Raw genomic sequence first — 17,795 nt, 5'->3', positions numbered from 1 at the left:
TGGAAGGTGGCACAAAACTGTTTAAACTTGGCACTGGTATATGCAGGACCATTATCTGTTTTAATATGTATTGGTTTACCCATTACGGAAAAGGCTGAAACAAGATGAGAAAGTAATGCCAGGGAAGACCTGAACACCTTGTAAGGTAGTAGAGGCTCTTCCAAGAATAAGGGCACACGTATGAGATGGAGGTGGACCCATGATTCCAGTGGGTATTATCTGGGGCCCTTGCATGGAGTCTAGTATTGTATCGGTGGTGGCACAGAGGTCCAATCCTGCGCTGCCTGGAGGGGCTCGTTGGAGGGAGGCAATCGTGGAGAAGGATTTTAAGGTAGGTTGGGAGTTTGGGAGGGAACAAACCTTATTGCCCCTGGGTTTGTCCTGGGGGAGGTCGGGCCAGGGGCTGGCCCAGCAGGGAGTTTCCTGAGAAGCGGGAAGAAATAGGCTGTCCAAGGGCATTTGTCTTAGATCTACACTCATTGGCCCAGTGACGACCTTTACCACATCTAGGGCAAAGGGTGGCTGGGGGCGGTTTAGCCCCAGTATGAGGAGACGCTATCCCTAGGCTTTGTTTGCTGTCGGACACTGGCGTGCAAAATGGCCAGGCTGTTTACAAGTAAAGCAAGTAGGGGAATTTCCTTCTAGTCCCTGACAGTTTCTCTTGACAGTGACAGTGTGTTCTGAACTTCGAAGTACACGGTGATGAATGCTCAGGCCCCTGACCTGTCTCTATTGTCAAGGTGTCTGCATAGTTTCGGGGGGGGGGGGGGTGTCTGAGAACCAAGCCAAGGAGGTTCTCATATTTATAATCTGATGACAATTATTGCTTCATTTTTACACTGAATAAAATACTTCTAGAAAATGAGATCAAATGGATTAAAATTAATCTTTGATCTCATTTGTCAAAGTCCACAGGCTGAAAATATCTGCACATAACAGCTTCATGGATAGCAGTAATAACAAGCACCACATATTGAACTGAAAGACCCCCGTTTCCCTGTCCAAGGAGAATCACACGAAACACTGGCTGCAAAAGCGCAAGAGGTTTGTTTATTGGGACACAGGCGCCTGTGGGTGCCCAGCAGAACCTCAGCCGGAGCTTTGGTGAGCTGGCACACCGGGCTTGGGGATACAGAGATTTTTATAGGGTAAAGGGGCAGTTTAAACAATAGGTTAATTTTAAACCCAGCATATAGGCTACCTAAAGGGCAAAGTTGTTTTTCACTGTATGTTACTGAAAAAGAACCACATAAAAGCTACATATTTGCGCTCTGGTCCTCCTGTCCCTGCTCATTCAGGCATGCCTTGGGACCTGGTCCTTTGTCCTTTCCCAACCGGTTACACCTAACTAATTATCTGAAAAACACCTCTGGTGCCTGCGTAGGTTTGTGACATGCCTCGGTGGTTTTGCAACTAGGCCTGACGTTGTTGGGCTGGGGTCTTTCAGAACATAGATTGTGTGCCAGCATGTTGTTTATATTGTCTGAGTCTGCTTAGTGGACCTCATTTCATAAATAAGCTGAGGTGAGAGATTTTAAGTAACTTGCCCAAGTTTAAATAGAAAACTTAATAAACGGCAAAGTTAAAACTTGATACTTTTCCTGCTCACTCTAAACGTGTCTTCCCCCTCCTAAGCAAAAGCAAGACTTAAAGCAACTAAATGCCTGATCTATTTGGTGAGCAGGCATTTATTACTACCTGGCTAGTGGGGCAGATTCAAAGGGGTGGGAGGAGTGATTTCTAGGCTTCAGGATGAATTTTTCACAAAGGCTTTGTATGGACTTTCTCATTCCCTCTGTACAACTCCCATAAGCATTAGCCCCATTTTCGAGATGCAAAATTCCAGTCTAAGGGAGATGAAGAAATCCCTGAATCATCACAGCACTCTATATAAAAGCAGTGATGTGGTTTTACAATGCTGACTATTTACCTATAACTAACCCTTTAATAGTTAAACAATATTAAAACCATATAAAGGGCCATGAGGAAATTGAAATTGCTAGGCTCGCTTTTAAGGAAATGATTGTTCTGCGAACACATCATAAAAACTGATCATTAAAATGATGGTATGTTGGATGTGTAACCGACGTGATTCTGCAATCTGCATTTTGGGGTAAAATTGGGAGTTCATAACCCACTTCAATCTAATGTATGAAATATGATATGTCAAGAGCTTTGTAATGTTGTGAACAATCAATAAAAAAATAAAAAATAAAAAAAATGATGGTATGTGATTCTATCAATGAATCGCAGACGAGAATAACTGCATTCGACAATATTTATTGAGTAGCCATTATGTGCCAGATACTATTCTACGCCCTGGGTATTCTGTTGCGTAACAGAAAATAAGTCAGACAAGGGCTTTCTAGTTTTGGAGCTTATATGCTAATGGCAGACAGGCAGCACATAAGCAAATCAATGTGTAAATAGCTCAGATCACAGTGTGTTAGAAAAGTAATTAAACAAGATAAGGAATGCAACTTTGGAATGGGGTAATGCAGTAAAATCTTGAATAAATCACATCATATTTGAGACCTAACAAACAAGAATCAATCATGCGGAAATCTGAGCTGAACACACGGCCCACTGAGGGAAGAGAAGTAGGAGGAACTCTACCCGGTTCAACAACAAAGACAGGCACTGGTGAGTAAAGGAGAGAGGATTGGTATAGATGGGGCTGGAGACGTGGGCGAGAGTTTGGGCAATCCTCACTGCTTGTTAGAATCACCAAGGGAGCTTTAAAAATATAGAGAGATCACGGGGTCTCCAGTCCCAGGAAATCTGATTCAGTCGCTCTAAGGTGGGATCAGGCATCAGTATATTCACAAAATGCCCTGGTTATTCTGTGGTTGAGATTGAGACTCTGGTATGGAGATTTCTAGTCTGTAGTATGGAGAATATAATTAAAGACTGGGCGGACCCAGAGAATCCAAGAAAGTGAAATCTGAAGAATTGTTTCAAAGAACATTTCCCTACAGAGAAACTTGAGCAGTCTTAATTGCCAGACCTCCAGAGGACATAAAAATCTTGCCTGCCAAGAAAACTTGGTCCAAGAGATACCAACTAATGAAATATGAGGCTTTCCATCTTTCAAGCTAGCTACCACATTCTGAATCCATAGGATGTGCCAGACAGCTGCACGCTCAGTCCTTCATTAGAGGATCTCATTTTATCTCCGTAACAACTTCATCCTATGTGAGAGGTAGAGTCCTTTTAGAGATGATAGTACCAATCTCCGAAAGACGAAGTGTCTCACATAATGCCACAGAGCTACTAAGGGCCGGAACTGGAATTCTAACTCACCTCTCTAATTCCAAAAATTCTATGACCTAATTGCTGCTGCATAGTGTAAAAGACCAATTTTGCTGAGGTTACAAAATGGCCAGCATGAAGCCAGGCACAGTGGTGAACGCCTGTCATCCCAGCAGCTGGGGAGGCTGAGGCAGGAGGATCGTGGGTTCAAAGCCAGCCTCAGCAAAAGCAAGGTGCTTGCAACTCAGTGAGACCCTATCTCTAAATAAAATACAAAATAGGGCTGGGGATGGGGCTCAATGGTCAAGTGCCTGAATTCAATCCCTGGTACCAAAATAAAAAAAAAAAAAAGCCAGTTTTTGTTTGTTTGTTTGGTTGTTTTTAATGATTCTGGGTACTGAACCCAAGGTTAAGCACGCAGTTGGTTATACCCTCAACACATACTTTGTCTTCTTCTTGTTGTTTTTGGTTGATTGGTTGTTTTTAAGCACTGCTCTTCTAAGAAATTGCTACTGGGTTCTGTTGTGAAACACTTTCAAGAAACAGAATGAATCTAGAACATTCTGGTAAAACCACCACGTTGTTACTTATTACCCATCTCTCTGCCCCACAGATGATACTTTAATTTGCACGAGTCAAGTTCTGGCCAGTGCACTGTGAGCTGGAACATATAATTTCTCCCTCTCCCACACTTATTAACAATTCTTCAAATAGCTGTTCCATCAGCAGGCCACCCAAGACCTCTCAGCTGATCTATGTTAAATAAGTAGTAAGAGCAAGAGATAAACAAACCTTTTCTATTTCATCGAGCACAGAGGCCTGAGGGATTATTTATTGTTCATCATGGCATAGTTTATCCTGGGTGATGTAAACTGAGTCTTCCCTCTCTGGGTATGCTAAGGTATGACAAATTGCCACTTCTAGTTATGTACGACAAATGCCCCCAAGTGCACATGAATGCATTTTATTTTGAAGCTGAAAAATGTTAAAACTCTAACTGCATCCGTGGAAATCATTCCTCCAGATATTTTTTTTTTTTCACTACAGAGGATATCGGTTGTTCAATTTGACAAAGCAGTTCGCAAATGGGAAACTAAACTAATGTCACATTCAAGACACAGGGGCATCCCTTGGGAGGGAGACACACACACACACACACACACACACACACACACACACACACACACACACAATAACCAAGACAGAGCAAAGAAGAGTCCACCAAGTACAACCTGCACAGATCAGTGTTGCTATGGGAGAAAAATATTAATTCATTTAACAAATGGTATTTGAGGAAGCGACTGTATTCAGGCGTTACCAAAGTGCTTGAGAAAGACTAGTGAACAGAACAGACAGAAATCCTTCCTTTCATGGAATTTATATTCCAGTAGATTAAGGTAAGGCAATAATGACAAGGCTCTAGAAATATTTATTATGCCAGTACAGACTTCCTGTTTCTCATGATCTGAGCATCCAGCTGAATAAATGAGAATTGGGGCAAGCTAACACCTTCCCTCTTGGTGACATTTAGGGTAAAATCTGAAGAAATAGATGCAGTAATCCAACCTGTGCCATCTGGGGCCCTGAAATGCCAATCATTAATTTGGCTTAAACTCTTAAACGCTGGTTTTGTATTTCCATTCATAGGAAACAACAGCTCTTTTTTCTTCTGGCTGCACCTGGGGTCCGGCCCACTGGCCTAGAAGAAATGGAGTTCATGTTTTGATGAATTAGCCTGGAATCTAAGAATCCCTGTACCTTTTAGAAATCTCTGAAGATATGAACTCTGGGTAAGAACACACTGGCGAAGGCAATTGTCTGCTCGGGACGGAAGGCTCCGGAGGTAGAACTTGAAGTCAGTGGTGTCACCGTCATTGACTCTACCTGGCTTGTCTGCTGAGGAAACACAACTCAAGGTCACCTACTATGTAATGCATGGGCCACCACTTACAAAAGGGATAAAGACAGGAGTGACAGCCCCATTCATTCTAGTAACTAGGAGCTGTTAGGCATCCCCAGAACCCTGCACAGGATCTAATGCAAAGGATGTTAATTAGTCAGCATTGGAGGAGTAAAATGTACTCTAAACAAAAACAGGCTTCAATCCAATACAGATGGATACAAACAGGCAATAACTGATTTACAGAGCTGGAAGGGACATTCAATTTAGTGGTGCCCTGCCTCCCAGCTCCTTTCGAATGTAGTGTGTTACCGGCTGACATGCCACAGTTATCATGCTAATATTGTGAGGCAGACCTGGTTGGTCCTCTTATATTATTAGGAAAGCACAATAGTCAATGATGGGTTGGCCAACTGATTGTCAAAACACCATTTCTCACGAAAAGAAACCAGGAGTCCTTGGAGAAATGGCTGATTTTAGTGCTGGGATAGGAAACAGGTAAGATGAACCCAGAACATTCTATGGAAGCATTTTAAAGAAGCTTTCAGAGGCCAACAGGGTTATATCAAAAGGACACAGGAGTAGGAGTCACTTTGGGACGATTTCAGCTTTTTTTTTTTTATGCCTGTATTGGATTGAAATATTGAATATGTATGCAAATATATAGAATTAAAATTTTATGAATTCACAAGTATACTCTGGAAATTTGTCACTGTTACAGATTGCTGGGGCACCGACTCATTATGCTGAAAATTGATGATGTGAAAGAGAAAGAATTAAGCATTAAAATAAGACTTGGTCCTATGCAACTTACTTAACCTCTCAGAATTTGTTTCCTTGTTTATAAAATAATAGTACTACTCTTGTCTACCTCTCAGGATTTTTTTTTTTGTGTGTGTGTGAGGATTAGACGAAATAGTAGCCTAGGAGATCCTAAGAAATTGCAACATACTGTATGCATGTAGGGATAGCTGCTATTACTTTGTGCACACTTTTCCTAGTGAAACAAATCTCTCAGGATTAATAAACATCTATTTTTCCGAATTGATGTGATTATAAGACCCTGTAGAGTCCTTCAATACTCTCAGTCTCTGGTCCAAGAGCTTACCTACCAAAGGGATCGGTTGGAGATTCCCTATTTTGATGTGGTTTACTGTCTTCCCCATAAAATGTCTGTATGCTGGGTTATAATTATTTCAGTTCCACTCTTGCCAAGGATGGGGAGGGGGCCTCCCTTGGAGGTTCAGATAATGATCCAGGCTGCATATCCATATGCCCCCTGGGATCTCCTGCATAACAAGGTCCCTTATTATCACTGGAAGAAATCTTGGTCCTTACAAAAGAACCATTAGAAGACCGAGATGATGACGGGCAATCCAATGGTGACTTGTTATTTTGCCTTCCTACTTGAACCAAGAGGCTCCCCCAGGATTCCTGTATAACCAAGAAAGCACAGATCATGCACTCTCCCTTGTAGACGGGAGAATCTAGCTCTTACCATCCATGTGAAGCCTTCAAAGGCTTCAGAGATGTCCAAAGAGCCAAATGGACCTAAAGGACCATGACTGTACGACCTGAGCCCTAAGTACCAGAAGAAAGCACTGAGGAGAGGAGAGCAACTAAGGAGTTGAATTTAGTAGCAACTTATCTAAAAATTAGCAATTTTCTTTCATGACATCCCTGAGACAGAAATTTGGGCATTGTGTCACATCTCTCCTCCCTGGACCTGACCTGGGTATATAATCAGCCTCCACTAAGTGAGAAGGATATCCCGCTGTGTGTGGCCCAGCAATGAACTTCTTGGGATAGCCTGTCCCTAACTGCACAACCATCATGGTAGCTTCTAGACTATTTCTTGACTCCAAATCCCCACCTTGGCTTCCGTTCATCGGCCCCTGGGTGGCGCTGAGCCCAATCCAAAATTCTCCTCCAGAATTTTTCAAACTGTAGATGAAATAGCCCATTTCTTTAGTGGCAGGGATCATAGGAGAAAAGAATTGGCAAGGATCTAGGTTCTCCACCATCTTTGAGGAAAGGAAATTTAATCGACCCCTCTGGAGAAACAGAGCCGCAAAATGACTCCTGACGATGTTTGAGCCCCGACTCTCTCGGCTGCACCTCAGCCTCCCCGCGGTTTGACTGACCATACACCCTTGGTTTGGCAGTCATTTTCTCCTCCATGCTGTGTAGGTGGGAATTCTGTCACAACCAAGTGGGTCTGGATGAATATAGGACTTATCTCTCCCAGTTTCCTGGAACAGAAACAGAAATTCAGGAGCCAAGCAACCTTTCTGTCTCACCGCTGGAACATCTCTCAACTCCTGTCTGTCCACATCCCCCACATCACTGCCAGAAAAACCACCCTAAAACATGCCCATGTCTCTTCTCCAGCCCCAGAGGGTCATGATCAACCTCTCCCTCCACACATTTATCATGACACATGCAGCACTGGAGTGTATCACTTTCTTCATATTTCTCCTCCACCCCTCACCGGAATGGAACACTCTCTCTCTCTCTCTCTCTTTTTTTAGTGCAATATCTTTAATTCGTTTATTCATCTTTAATGTGGTGCTGAGGATCGAATCCACAGCCTCACACGTGTGAAGCAAGCGCTCAGCCACGGAGCCACAACCCCAGCGCAATGGAACACTCTTCACAGCAGACACCATATCTTATTCGCCTGGGGTACCCAGTTCCCAGTGCCTGCCTGAAATACTGTACTTATCCGGTGATGCTCACTGGCCTGTCTCTAAGTGAAGTTGTTATGGTATTTATTGGATTTGCCTTAAATTTCAGAAAAGGATGTCAATCCAGCCACCACCTAAGCAGAGCATCCAGACTTATGTAGGTTGCTGGAATGCTATTGTCTTGGGTATAGAAATGAACTAACAAGAAATTCACTGCCGACTTGAGCGTAGGAAGGATATAGAAGATGACGTTCACAGAAAGATGCAGGAGAAAAACTTCACTCTGGTCTCAATATCAGGCAAAAGTAGGATTATTTTTCCCTAGGCAAATGGTATATATTTTTCTTTTTCTTTCTTTCTTTTTTTCTTTTTTCTTTTTTTCTTTCTTTCTTTCTTTTTTTTTTTTTTGTACTGGGACCCAGTACAAAACTACTTAACTACTGGACCACATAAATATATATTTTTTTTCATTTAGAGACAGGGTCTTACTGAGTTGCTTAGGACCCCACTAAGTTGCTGAGTCTGGTTTTGAATTTGTGATCCTCTCGTCTCTTACCTGGATGGGAGAAAGTTCTCCCCAAATTTCTAGCATACTTCTAGTGAATATACAGACCTTTATGGCATGTAATTTTGTGTACTTATTTCACACTGGTTTTTACCTTGCTTTTCTTCTCTGTTGTTCATTTATCTGCATCTCCTCAGCCTCTCTTTTTAATGTTTTTATTAGTGCATTATAGTTATACACAATAGTGGGGTTCATTTTGACATAGTCTAGCACACATGGAATATCATTTGCTCCATTTCAATTCCTAGTCCTTTCACTCTCCCCCGATCCCCCTCCCTCCACTCCACTAGTCTTCCTTCTATTTATGTATTATTTTTTAATTGGTGGTTTATAGATATACATAAAGGTGGAATCACTGTGGCATATTCATGTATATACACAGCATAACGTGGTGAATATCATTCTGCAGTTCCTCCCTCTTCCCATCCTCCTCTTTCCCCCTTGGTCTATATCCTCTTCCACACTGATCTCCTTTCCATTTTCATGGGATCCCCCCCAACCTTACCCCACCCTCTACCAAGGAGCCAACCCAGCTTCTCATCAACCGATGAAGAGATAAAGAAAATATGATTACTTATATACTATGGAGCTGAACTCAGCCAGAAAGAAGAATGAAATTATGGCGTTTGCTGGTAAATGGATGGATCTGGAGGATATCATGCAAAGTAAAATAAGCCAGGCTCAAGAAGTCAAAGGTCAAATGTCTCCCCTCGTTTGCAGAAGCAGGAGCAAAATAAACCTCTTTTGTGGAAAAAAAAAAAGAAAAATATTTTGATCCCATTTTTCGGTAACCACAATTACTTAGTAATGGGTTATGTCTGCTGAGAGGCACTGTACAGGTTCTCAAACCTGTGGTTCTCATATTTTTCTCTTCTGCACTGATTTTTATACAGTGTGTGTATATATATATATATATATATGTCAGACAGGTGCACATGAGTCTGTTTACTACGCACACGTTCCCAGTGAGAGCAATGGGGTAGGTTAAGCTGTCCTCACCAAGGATAAAAGGGAAGACCTGTAAGGGTCAGGTTTGCATCTGGTGAGAATGTGCCATGAGTTTTGTTTTAGCCAAACTCACTCCCTTTTGGAAAAGTAAAAAGTCCAGAAAGCCATTTTTTTCCCAACATCCACGTGAAACCATGAGAACAAAGCAAGTTCCCTGCCAATAACAGGGCCCCTTATAGTTTAGAATGTGCCTTAAACATGAAGGCCTGTAGCTTTCAAGTTAAATCAGCAAGCTCTGGGGAAAATTTTTTTTCCATATAATCGAGTATACAACTGTATACCTGATGCCCACTAGAAATAATTTATAAAGTTTTCTGATTTTAAAAATATGGGCAAGGTATGTTCACGGTATAAAACATGTATGTATGTTTTTAGAAAAAATAATGGAAGAAAATGAAAGTCACCCATAAGATAGTCAACAACATTGTTTCAAGATGCTTTCCGAATGATATAACATCTGGATAGACATTTAGTAGCTGCTAGCACACAGTAGGTACTCAGTAAAAGCCAGGAGTTGGGAGGATTTGCAATGGAATGGCCTCCAAGTGACCGGTTGGGTGTGGTTCCTTCGGCTCTACCACTCTGGTAAGCTTGAAGTTCAGATCCAGTTATGCCACAATAATTGAGCATGCCAATGTCCTGGGCTACTTGATAATCATGTCCAGAGGCTTGAGTAATAGGCCACTTGAGAAGTATGGATCTCAATATCATCAGCTGCAAGAATGAGAATAATCCCTTAATGTTCTGGAGCTTAGCCATTGTTGGGCACTGAACTGTGAGAGTCGGCTGCTCCTGTATTTCCTTTCTCCCCTCCCAGCTGGGTCTTATAAGCTGCTGTCCCTTTAACCACAGGTTAGCCACGAAACAAAAACTCTCCTCCCACAGGATTAGGAGCCTCCCAACTGCACACCAGACACTTGGGGCCACAATGGCATAGACATCACCAAAAGAGAAGGAAGGATCCAGTATTCTGGCAGATACAGAGCTGAGTCTTTGCAAAGGAGCTGAAGTCCTTTCTGGATTAATAATACCATTTTTCAGGTAAGGTCATATGCCTGTGTTTACACGGAGGCAACACTAATAAATGCAAAGTTGTGAAAGTGTATTTAAATCTATAGCACAGGAGGCGCATTGTCTTGCCATGATTGGATCACTGCAGACCCAACCCCAAGTCTTCTCCGTTCGATAGAAAAATGGACTGTTCTACCTGATCAAAGTTGGTAGAAGTAGAGCAAAAATTCTGGGATAGCATTTCCTTGCATTGGCTATGGAGAGAACAAAGGGGGACTGGAACCGCAGCTGCCTGCACATATGAACGACTTTTGGTAAATTACTTTGCCTCTCAGGGCCTCTGGTATCTGACGCATGAAATAGTAAATTGTGTGTAGATGAAATTCTTGCATCCTAGGGCCAATGATAAAATGAAGCAAGATATTACATGAAAGTCCTTAATATGAGAGTCCACCAAGTGCTTGATAATTTTTTTTTTCACCGTATGGTTTCTCTGAACACTGAAGAAGTCACTAAGAGTGACATCACCCTTTGGATGTCACTTACTTCAACTCTCTCACTTTTCCAGAAATTTTCTGGAGATATTTTGTTAAACATATTTCTATACAAATTTCTACAAAGATAATGTGTTGAGGTAACATAGTCCGAGACCCTCAGATTTGACCGTGGAGTCGTAAACACTTGTCACAGACTCCCAAGTCAGGAAATGGCGGTGTTTGATGCAAAATGGCGGCTCCTGAGGGTTTTGCTGTGTCTTTAAAGGCCTATCTTGAACCAAATCTATTCTGAAAGTCAAAGGCAAACCAAAGAGATAGAAAATAAGGAATGTTATTAGCAAAAAAAAATTTTAAGTTTTTAAAACTTGAAAAATCCTATTTTGTAATATCTTGTTTTGTATTTTTTCATGAACTAATGATTGAGTTTGCCTAATCCACTTTGCCAATGCACAGAACGCAGGCAATGATGAAATGTATATTATTTACAATACGTGGTTTCAGATTTGTTGGTATGCTAATGTGGTCATTTATTAAGAGAAGGAAAATCTTTTCAGGAGGTCTGGGCAATAAATAATTCGTGAAATGACATCCGTTTTTCAATTCAGAGGAGAAAATGGAGAACAGATGTGTATTAAAAGCTATTTAGCAATTAAAAGCTATTTGCTAAGTTCTCTTCACTATTCGCTGCAGGAAGCAAAAGTATGGAAGGTGCCCTGTGACTTAAAAGTCTGTCCAGTGCATCATTTAACTGAGACCAGGAAAGGTTTAAACAATGGAAGTGAAGGGCTGAGACTGAAGGGGACAGATGTCAGCACGGTGCCTAGCAACACGGCATTAAAACAGGGATGAAGAAACGTTAGCCCAGTCCAATAGCTTTTCTCCTTTTTTTTATCTTTGTATGGCAAGTAGCCTTCCGCCATAAATGGTGTTGAGGTTTGGGTTTTAATACACAGCATGTGCACCAGACATAGGAAGAGGTATTCACTTAAACCCCACCGGTAGCCAGCGGAGAAGGTATTGTCTTTACATTCTTTGCTCATCGCACAGATGAAAAAGAGAGTTGGAGAGCAACTTGGCAAAGATCCCTGAGAGGGACAATTACGGATTCAAGTGTGTATGGGTTTGTTGCATTAGGAGGAGAATACAGGGGTCTCACTCTTGGTAGGATTCTAAATCATGAGCACGGCCCACTCTGTTTCCTCTTACCCTCTTTTCTCTGCTTGTGATACCTCCACCACACTCCCAGAAAGTTGCCCTCTTTCTACCTGACATAAGAGAGTTTACTATTGACAGTACTGCCAGACATAGCTCTTCTCGGCTAGAGCAAGTTGCTTTTGCCCCAAACACATTTGTCCAGATATCACTCTGAGCACCAAAGAGGGCTTAGCAGTAACGATGAAAGGATGCTCTGTTGTTCTGTTGTTCTGTTCTTATGCCTGTGCCCAGGCCCAGGAGCCCTCTGCACCAGCAGATTCTTCCACTCCATGCAAATCAACTGCATGGAACCGAAGGGCAGAGGGTGAGGCTGTTCGGCACCTACAAGAAGCCTTTACTGGACAAGGCAGTACAAAGGAGACTTAACCAGCAAAGAAAAACCAAGCTCTGAAGCCAAAGCACAGAGCTTCAAACGTTGCCTCTGCCACCGTGAGCTGGATGACCTTGGGCAAGTTCATTAAGTCCACATGAGCCTCAGGGTCTTCATCCACAAAATGTAAATAACTGTAGCACCAGCCTCGAGCTTCTCACGCATGTTGAATGGTACCAGGAAAGCAGAGTGTCCGGCCTGTAGCAATAACTTCATAAACACTGGCTTCTACAATTGGCTATAAGTCAGGTGTAGTCAAAGAATGCAATTCATAGCTTCTACCCACACCATCTAGGTAGATTAGGGAGACATAGATAAAAATGATAATTAAGAGTACCAGATAGGGGGCTGGGGTTGTGGCTCAGTGGTAGAGCACTTGCCTTGCACGTGTGAAGAGCTGGGTTCCATCTTCGGCACCACATAAAAATAAATAAAAGTATTGTGTCCATCTACAACTAAAAAACATTAAAAAAAAAATAGAGAGTACCAGGTAGACAACTGTCACATGAGTGGTACAGATGGGAGATATGAAAATTCAAAAGAAGTGATTATAGAATTAGTAAAAATAGATTAGATTGCAGATGGGAGTCTGGAAACAATAGTGACTACCAATGTCACCAAGCTAGTTTTGACATAGATGAGAGTGAAATCCAGAACTCCTGATGAATACAGTAGGGCTCTCCAGGAAACTGCACTACATACAACAGCGCTCCTGGAGACGATCTTTACAGTGTCAGTAGTTACCAACTGAATGCATTCGTATAAGCGAGGTATTTACACATTTTCTTGTTAAATAATCCTAGGAGGAAGGTAAATAATATTTCCCTGTTTTACAGATGAGAACGTGGAAGTTAGAGAAGATAAGTAATTTGCCCCCAAATCAGTTACCGATTGTAATGGGAACTTGAGGGAAAAGGAGAACAGGGTAGCCAGAATCAAGGTCCATGGCAGGCCAACTCTGAGTGGTAGAAATGGACATTCATGAAGAGTTTACTGGAGGAGGACACAGGATCAGAACAGCACACATGGCAGATAGATTGACAATGTCAATCCCGGCAGCAAGTATTCTATCTGCTTTTGGTTTTGTTTGGCAGAAAGTAGGAACCAACCTGGTCACAGGCAGATGGAAGAAGGAGAGTCCAGTGATAGGGGACCCATCAGTCTCTAATGGCTACAGCTCTGAAGAAGGATGGAGTGTTCTTTGGGGACTCCTCAATGTGCCAGGGGCACATGACCACTGAGCCATATCCCCAGCCCTATTTTTTATTTTATTAGAAACAGGGCCTCACTGATTTGCTTAGCATCTGGCTTTTGCTAAGGCTGGCTTTGAACTTGCAGTCTTCCTGCCTCAGCCTCCCAAGCCACTGGGTGCATTTTTCTTCTTGAATACTTTTTTTACAGCTTTTTTTTTTTTTTTTTTTTTTTTACAGCTGACACTCTCTACCTGTCTCTCCCCACAGGCTGGGATACTTCTGTGTCCCCATCCGTAGACAAAGTCCTTTGGAGACCATGAAGATTCTTCTCCACTGCCGGACGTTTAGACTCACCTGGCTGACCAAGCTCTCTGGCCGCCACTTTCATGGCGATCACCAGATTCGGGCGCCTCTGACTACTGCTGACTTTGAAGCCATAAATCTCTGTGACAAGTCGGTGCCTAAGAACTTTAACTTTGCTGGGGATGTGCTGGACCAGTGGTCTCTAAAGGAGCAGGTGTGAGATGATGGCTTCTGTCTTCTATTTCCTTGCCCGGGGGTCCTCTCGTCCATTTCATTTCGGTCCTTTAACCTGCTCAGGTTTCCTGGGTCTTCCGATGGCTGTCCCCTGTCCCCTGAGGTCTCAGGCCCTCACCTCTATCAGGCTTTCTCTGGAGCCTGCCTGGGCCCTTCCCTCCTCCCACTCACACATATCAGGGTTGCTCAGAGTTATTTAGGCTTCCTTCCCTCTTTTTTATCCAAGTCCCATGTAAACAGGTCCTTGGGTTCAGGATAGTCACAGGCTTAAGTGAACATGTAGTAACTTGAGCTGTGGTTTCATGGATATAGTTATTACTGGAATAACTAGGGGAGGATCCGAGGTGGAGACGAATAACTCACACATGCCTCACAGAGGGCTTGCACTGCGTCTGGGGACAAGGGCCCTGCTTACTGACCCCACCCCACGCCAGGCACCCCAAGAAACACTTCGTGTATCAGCGCTTAGCCAAATGCTCGGCCCCGTGGTCCAGAAGATGATGCCAGGTACCAGATCCACAAGGCATTCAATAATTAAATAATTAAATTAGTCCTTCTTATTAATTAATTGAAGCGGGAAAGTCTTCCTTGAAATCTTGGTCATTGTGTCTTTTAACACTTAATTCTTGCTAGATTCTCTTTTAAGCAGAGAGAGCAGGTAGCATTTGACTATCTTTAGGTTAGAATTTAAGGGCATATTTTGGCTTTCACTACAGATATTCCTGAAATCTATTTTTATTTTAATTTTTTTTGTGGAACTGAGGATTAAACCCAGGGCACTTTATCACTGAGCTACATCCCCAGCCCTTTTTTATTTTCTATTTTGAGAAAAAATCTCACTAAATTTTCAAGTTGTCCTCCAAATTGTAATCCTCCTGCTTCAGCCTCCAGAGTTCCTAGGATTATAGGTATGTGCCACTATGCTCGGCTCTGTTACCTATTTTTAGCAAGTGGTGCTGATTAAATGCATTATTATTATTATTATTATTATTATTATTATTATTCTCCTTCTTCTCCTTCTCCTTCTCCTTCTTCTTCTTTGTAATGGTGATTAAACCCAGGGGCACTTGACCACTGAGCCACATCCCCAGCCCTATTTTGTATTTTATTAGAGACAGGGCCTCACTGAGTTGCTTAGCACCTGGCTTTTGCTAAGGCTGGCTTTGAACTTGCAATCTTCCTGCCTCAGCCTCCCAAGCCACTGGGTGCATTTTTCTTCTTGAATAAATGTATACAGGTGAATCTGTGTAAATACAAATATAAAGAACAATAGTGCAGGTGTAGGCACATCTGGTGGGAAGAAACCATACTCAAATGAATCCGATTGGGAAATACTGACCTATATTATTTCATCAAATCCCCATAACCACCCTGGGGGAGGAGGGGTTCAGATAAGGAACTTAAGCATAGAAGTTAAGCTACTTATCCAAGGTCACACAGCCTCAAAGCATGGGCCACATCCCCGATCTTACGTAACACTATATAGTACAACAGAGTCAGCTAGAATATGGGCACAGGGCTGAGGAACAGAGAAGTCATGAGGAAAAGAAGAGGAAGCTAAGAAAGGCTCACCGATGAAGGGAAAGGAAAACTGGGCTTTGAGATATTTTCCAACCTAGGAAAATGGAAAAAAAAAAACATTCCGGAGAGTGGGGAGAGGGAGGACATTTTCTTTTTCTGGTGATACATAAAGCAAAGATGTCTTTCAGCACAGATGACTTACTTTGTGGAATGATGGGTACGATGTTTCCTCCAGAAATCAGTCAGCTGATGCCCACCTCCACCCTGCTCCTGGTGACCTGTGAAACCCACGCCTCAGCCTCTGGGAACTCAAGGATGCCAGGGTCCTGATCAAAGGAACGTGGGAGGGCTTACCAAACTGGGGTGGGAGATGGAGAAGCAGCGTCAGTGAGGATAGAAACCAGGACAGCTCCCTGGGACACAGAAGTACCAAGGACCCAGAGCCGGGTTCTGGGTTCCAACCATTTTCTCTTTGGGTTCGTCTCTGAAAACTAAAATATTCACATGGAGGAAAGATCTGATTGGCCCAACTTTGGTCACATTCCCACCCCCTGTTCAGAGAAGGGCAAGTGCCCTGATGGGCTGTCTCACCAAGGCTGTGTTCTGTAGGAGAGGAGCAGTCCCCCCAGAGATAAACTGACCTGCTGTTACTAAAATGCAAGGGAAGGGTGTTGAGGAGGAGTAACAGCAGATGTCCCATATGTCTGGTAACCAGTCCTATAAGCCTTGTTAGTCAGCTTTCTGTAGCTATGACAAAATGTCTGAGATGAACAACTTAAAAGGAGGAAAGGTTTATTTTGGCTCACAGTTTTAGTCAATGACAACTTGACCCTGTTGCTTTGGGGCTATGGCACCACGGTGCATTGTGACAGGAGCATATGGTGGAGGAGGCCTGTTCACCTCAGGGCAGCTGGGAAGCAAAAGGGGTGAGAGAGAGGAAGGAGCCACGGTGCCAATACCTCTCTAAGGGCACGCCCCCAATGACTCAACTGCCTCCCATTAGGCCCCGCCTCCCAGAGTTTCCACTACTTCCCAGTAGCACCACCAGCTGGGGACCAAGCCTTTATCTAACAGATGACACTTCCAAACCACAGCATTTTCTCTTCTCTTTCCTATGTCTCTGGCCAGACAGGGGAGAGACCAGCCAACCCAGCCCTGTGGTGGGTGAATGGCCAAGGGGACGAGGTGAAATGGAGCTTTAGAGAACTGGGCTCCTTGTCCCGAAAGGCAGCCAATGTGCTCACCAAGCCCTGTGGCCTGCAGAGAGGAGACCGAGTGGCCGTGATCCTGCCCCGGATCCCCGAATGGTGGCTCATCAATGTGGCTTGCATTCGAACAGGTGAGTGTCAACATGTCACATTTGTCCATCATGCAGAGACACACAGAGATTAAAACCTGAGCCTTTTCTAAAATGTTAGCGTTGGATAAACCTGTGCTTACCGAGGACAGGAAGAGAAGGGTTGAAATTAAGAGCAAACATAATGCAATACCAACTACCTGAAGAAGTCAGTATTCCAGTGATAATCTTTTTGTAGGAGATTCTCAGAGAGGCTAAGGAGTTTGCCCAGAGTCACAGAGCTAGAAAGTCAAGCCGTTAGGATTTAAATGCAAAGCTCCATAGGAGCCAATGTGGGTACCAATGCTTCTTTGCATTTCTGGATTATGACATGTTCAGCCTGATGATATATAATTTTCTTCTCTGAATATATTTGGATGCTCTCTGATGTGAAAATACAAAAAATAAAAATAAAAAATAAATAAAAAGCATTTTATAATGTTAGGACTTATAAATATATGTATTGTAGACAGATCTCAGTTGAAAAACCTCTACCTTTTCCTGACAAAAAGATTAATATATTCAGTTATACATTTTTTTCTCCCAAAATGATAACATAATGTACCCCAAATGAAAATTTCTCCTTTAGGGCAGGAATCAGCATACCAGAGCCTGCAGTTGGCCACCAGTTTATGTAAATCAAGCTGTAATGGGATCCAGCCATGCTCATCATGTATGTGTTATCTATGGCTCCATTCCTTCT

The 17,795-nt window shown here is 42.9% G+C and overlaps 1 protein-coding gene across 4 annotated transcripts in view; it reads left to right on the top strand.

The window, feature by feature from the left end:
• The window catches only part of Acsm4 (acyl-CoA synthetase medium chain family member 4), a 37,727-nt gene that overhangs the window by 1,046 nt on the left and 18,886 nt on the right, over nt 1–17,795 (top strand). For 2 of the 4 annotated variants that reach the window (XM_078024256.1, XM_078024258.1), the window contains exons 2-6: nt 909–1,104; nt 4,900–5,042; nt 10,298–10,453; nt 13,966–14,215; nt 16,885–17,095. In XM_078024256.1, the coding sequence (XP_077880382.1) occupies nt 14,015–14,215; nt 16,885–17,095 (412 nt within the window). In that variant the 5' untranslated portion in view covers nt 909–1,104; nt 4,900–5,042; nt 10,298–10,453; nt 13,966–14,014. The remainder of the gene's footprint in view (nt 1–908; nt 1,105–4,899; nt 5,043–10,297; nt 10,454–13,965; nt 14,216–16,884; nt 17,096–17,795) is intronic. The other 2 variants (XM_078024257.1, XM_040276630.2) reach the window with 2 other exon arrangements.

This window comes from Ictidomys tridecemlineatus, chromosome 10 (genome assembly GCF_052094955.1).
Source record: "Ictidomys tridecemlineatus isolate mIctTri1 chromosome 10, mIctTri1.hap1, whole genome shotgun sequence".
Taxonomy (NCBI): Eukaryota; Metazoa; Chordata; class Mammalia; order Rodentia; family Sciuridae; genus Ictidomys; species Ictidomys tridecemlineatus.
This window is presented reverse-complemented; position numbering and strand designations above follow the sequence as displayed.